The 3,479-nt window shown below is 46.2% G+C and overlaps 1 protein-coding gene across 1 annotated transcript; it reads right to left on the reverse strand.

Annotated features, from left to right (window-relative positions):
- Positions 1-810: 810 nt before the first annotated feature.
- LOC119299854 (60S ribosomal protein L8) lies at positions 811-2,518 on the reverse strand. The gene is made up of 2 exons (XM_037576992.1): positions 2,007-2,518; positions 811-1,344 (listed from the first exon to the last, which is right to left on the reverse strand). The coding sequence occupies exons 1-2, from the start codon at positions 2,444-2,446 to the stop codon at positions 999-1,001; spliced, it is 786 nt and encodes a 261-aa protein (XP_037432889.1). The 5' UTR covers positions 2,447-2,518; the 3' UTR covers positions 811-998.
- Between the last annotated feature and the right edge of the window lie 961 nt (positions 2,519-3,479).

The following is a 3,479-nucleotide window of genomic DNA, read 5'->3' on the forward strand; positions in this document are numbered from 1 at the left end:
GTGGGAGATCATGACTTCTTGTGTCATCTTGCACAACATGATCATTGAGAGCGAGCAGTAAGAGTCAGTGTTTGACGCTGAATCATATTACAAGCAGGATCCTCTTGGCCAAGTTAATCACCAGTTACCGACAACCAGGACTGCCTTCCTCACTATGCATCAGGAGATTCGAAACCTATAGGTGCATCAACAACTGCAGCAGGATCTGGTGTAGCGTCTACGAAGGCTCAAGGACAACGCCTAGCTCGACGTGTGATGAAATGAGTTTTATTTGTTGAACTATTTGATTTTTATTGATTTTCTATGATGAATTATGTGATAAAGAAATAGCTTATGTTGAATTTACACTATGGGCCAAAATTTATCAATCAACGTCAATGGTGGGTCAATTTCGACCGAAACTGGTTAAAAAATGGGCCAGTTTGCGCCGAAAGAACCGAAATCGACGCCTAGGAACCCGATCGGCCCACCCTGAATTTTCAAATTTTCAAATTTACACTATGCTCTAAGTACATAGAGGCAGTTGGCGTTCGCACGGTGGGCGGCCGTTTTACATCACCACGTTCTCAGAACAAATTTACATTTACCTCAGTTTGCTGGACGGGTGATTTTGGGTAAGCGATGTAAAAAGCAGGTATATTTATATATGCATCACCCATTGGGTTAAAATTCCAAAGAACCACGAGATAATAGCAAACATCCTCCTGTTTGACTCGACCAAACAAAACTACGTTTAGAGCTCCAGCAATAGAGCTAAACTAAAACAGAAACAATAAACAAAAATATGCGCCAGGGGCAAACTCAAGCAACTCGACAAACAAATATCCAAGCACAATCTTCTTTATGTGGACCGACGAATCCAGACCACGACAGCGAAAACTGATAACAAATATCACCACGTTACCAAAGTACCGAGCAAAAACGACATCCATATTGCAATACATGTCCTTGACGGGTAATCTAGAGGCAGCAAACATAGATAAACAGCAACGATAGCTCTAAGTGGCCTTGTCGGCCTTGGCAGCAGAGGCGGCAGCCTGGCCTCTGAGACGACCAGTCCTCCTGGCAGCGATGAGACCAACCTTCTGGCCAGGTGGTGCATCACGGCGGACAGTGGAAGCGTGACCAATATGCTGGTGGTTACCTCCTCCGTGGGGATGCTCCACAGGGTTCATGGCCACACCACGCACCTTAGGCCAGGAGTTCCTCTTCACGCGGTACTTGTGGTAGGCGTTACCAGCCTTGAGCATTGGCTTCTCAGTCCTGCCACCACCAGCAACCTGACCAATCATGGCACGGCAGCTGCTTGGGACAATCTTCTTGGCACCAGAGGGGAGCTTGATCCTGCATAAACAGAACATGAGTAACTGTGTCTAAATATTTGTACAGCAGAAGAATTCATCAAAAGCATCAGTCCATCAGGCAACATAACCAAAGATACACATATGATCTCGTACTGACAAGGAAATGATAACAAGAAATGGTCCACGTATATGTAAACGCTAGTGATCATAATTCTTAAAGCACGGTAAGCCAATCTGAAGACAGAAGCAGGATAATATAGTTAGAGATCACATGTCTAACAAGATAACAGAAGATAAAGCATATCATGACAAGTTCAAGGATAACAGAAGAAAGCATATCATGTACAATTCTAGGTTAACAGAAGAGCAAGCATATGGTAACAGCTGCAGATTATACAATGAACAGGAGACATCTCAAGGCTCAACGACAGAATGAGTTCCTAAGAATTTGTCTTTGATAGATTAACAAGCATATGAAGCACACACATTTAAGGTTTCCAATCTTTAATCAATTAAAGAGCATCTAAATCACCCATGAGAAGCAGTGAACGAACATATATTCAGATCAAACTATGAGCATTTAATCATTTCCTACAGCAAATCACATACATAAAATCTAGTGACAGTTACTACCAGGAGAACGTCAGATCTAACCATGGTCATGTACTTTAGATAGAGGGGTGAGAGGAAAGGTAACAGTACCTTGAGGTGCCGTTGTCAGGGTTGTGGCTGATGACGATGGCGTAGTCACCGGAGGCCCTGGCGAAGACACCACGGTCGCCGACGTGGTGCTCGACGTTGCAGATGACGCCTCCCTCAGGCACGGAGCGGAGCGGGAGGACGTTACCAACGGAGAGGGTGGCGCGGCGTCCGCAGTAGACGAACTGGCCGGTGTACATACCCTCGGCGGCGACGAAGAGCTCCTTCTGGTGCTTGTACCTGAACGGGTGGCGGAAGGTCACCTTGGCCAGCGGCGCACCACGCCCCGGGTCGTGGATGACATCGGTGACGACGCCCTTGAGGTACCCGTTGCGCTCGCCGAAGTCGAGCGACCTGAAGCGGGCGGGGCCCTTGCGGTGGTGGGTGTGGGACTTGAAGACGGAGCCCGCACCCTTACGCTGAGCGCGGATCACGCGACCCATCTCGGCGGCGGCGGCGGCGGAGTGGCGGCGGCGGCGAGGGGAATGGGTGGGCAGCTGGGCTAGGGTTCGACCAGGAGGAAGAGGGAGCAATATATAGGGTGCGGCACGGGCTTTGTGGTTTGATTACCCTATAGGGTGGACGGTCGGGATGGAGGATGGGGCGCGTCTCGGCCGTTGGATTCGTTTGGGCAGGCAGTAGGACCACAACGTCAGTGACATAGCGTCGCCGGGCCGTGCTGTGAGGGACTGACGAAATGAGGAGTGGACTGGGCTGTAATGGGCCGGTTTGTTAGTGTAGTGGACTAGTGGGAATGAGAAATGGGCTGGTAATAGGCCGAGTTCTCTTTGTACCATTCTGGCTCCGCCCGTTTGAAGTGATCAAAAAGTTGTGGTGTTGGGGATTCTCAAAAAAACAAAAGTTGTGGTGTTGGGAGCGGCGAGCGAGCTGGAGCGCGCCTTTTTGTGCTACGGGACGAGAAGAAGGTCGACCAATGGAGAAGGCAGATGTTGAAGAACATAATTTTCTTTGGACGTGAAGAATTTGCACACGAGCTCAAATGCTTTTTGTGAACAGTAAAACCAGGAAAGATAGTAAAATAAATTATCCGATTTTTTTGTAACCTTTGACAAATGTACTATGTGCTTGCAAAAAATTATCATGAATGAACATTTCTGGAAGTCGTGGCAAAAAAGACAAAATCAATACTTCAAAAATGCTATTTTTGAAAGCATTTTGGAGTACTTTTTTAATTATTTTTTTGCCATGACTTCCACGAAAGTCATTTCGTGACAAAAATTTCAAGCATAGAAAACATTTGTTAAAGGTTACCACAAAAAGAAATCATTTTTTTTCTTTTGATTTTACTGTTCATCCAAGTTCATTTAAACTCGGGAGCAGAAAAACACTTTCGATTTTCTTTCTTTCTTTATATAAAGACCACCCCATATACTATTAATTTATGATAATGTTCTTATGATCATTCTTCACAGCACATGTCACCCAAGGCAAAGACACTACTAACCTACTACTAAC

This window comes from Triticum dicoccoides, chromosome 5A, assembly GCF_002162155.2.
Source record: "Triticum dicoccoides isolate Atlit2015 ecotype Zavitan chromosome 5A, WEW_v2.0, whole genome shotgun sequence".
In the NCBI taxonomy this organism is placed as follows: Eukaryota; Viridiplantae; Streptophyta; class Magnoliopsida; order Poales; family Poaceae; genus Triticum; species Triticum dicoccoides.

What these genes read in the sequence shown, in the direction of transcription:
- LOC119299854 (XM_037576992.1), bottom strand. Translation starts at nt 2,446, where the DNA reads ATGGGTCGCGTGATCCGCGCTCAGCGTAAGGGTGCGGGCTCCGTCTTC. An exon ending in CCTGACAACGGCACCTCAAG is followed by an intron (nt 1,345 to 2,006) that starts GTACTGTTACCT and finishes CTGTTTATGCAG; the next exon opens with GATCAAGCTCCCCTCTGGTG.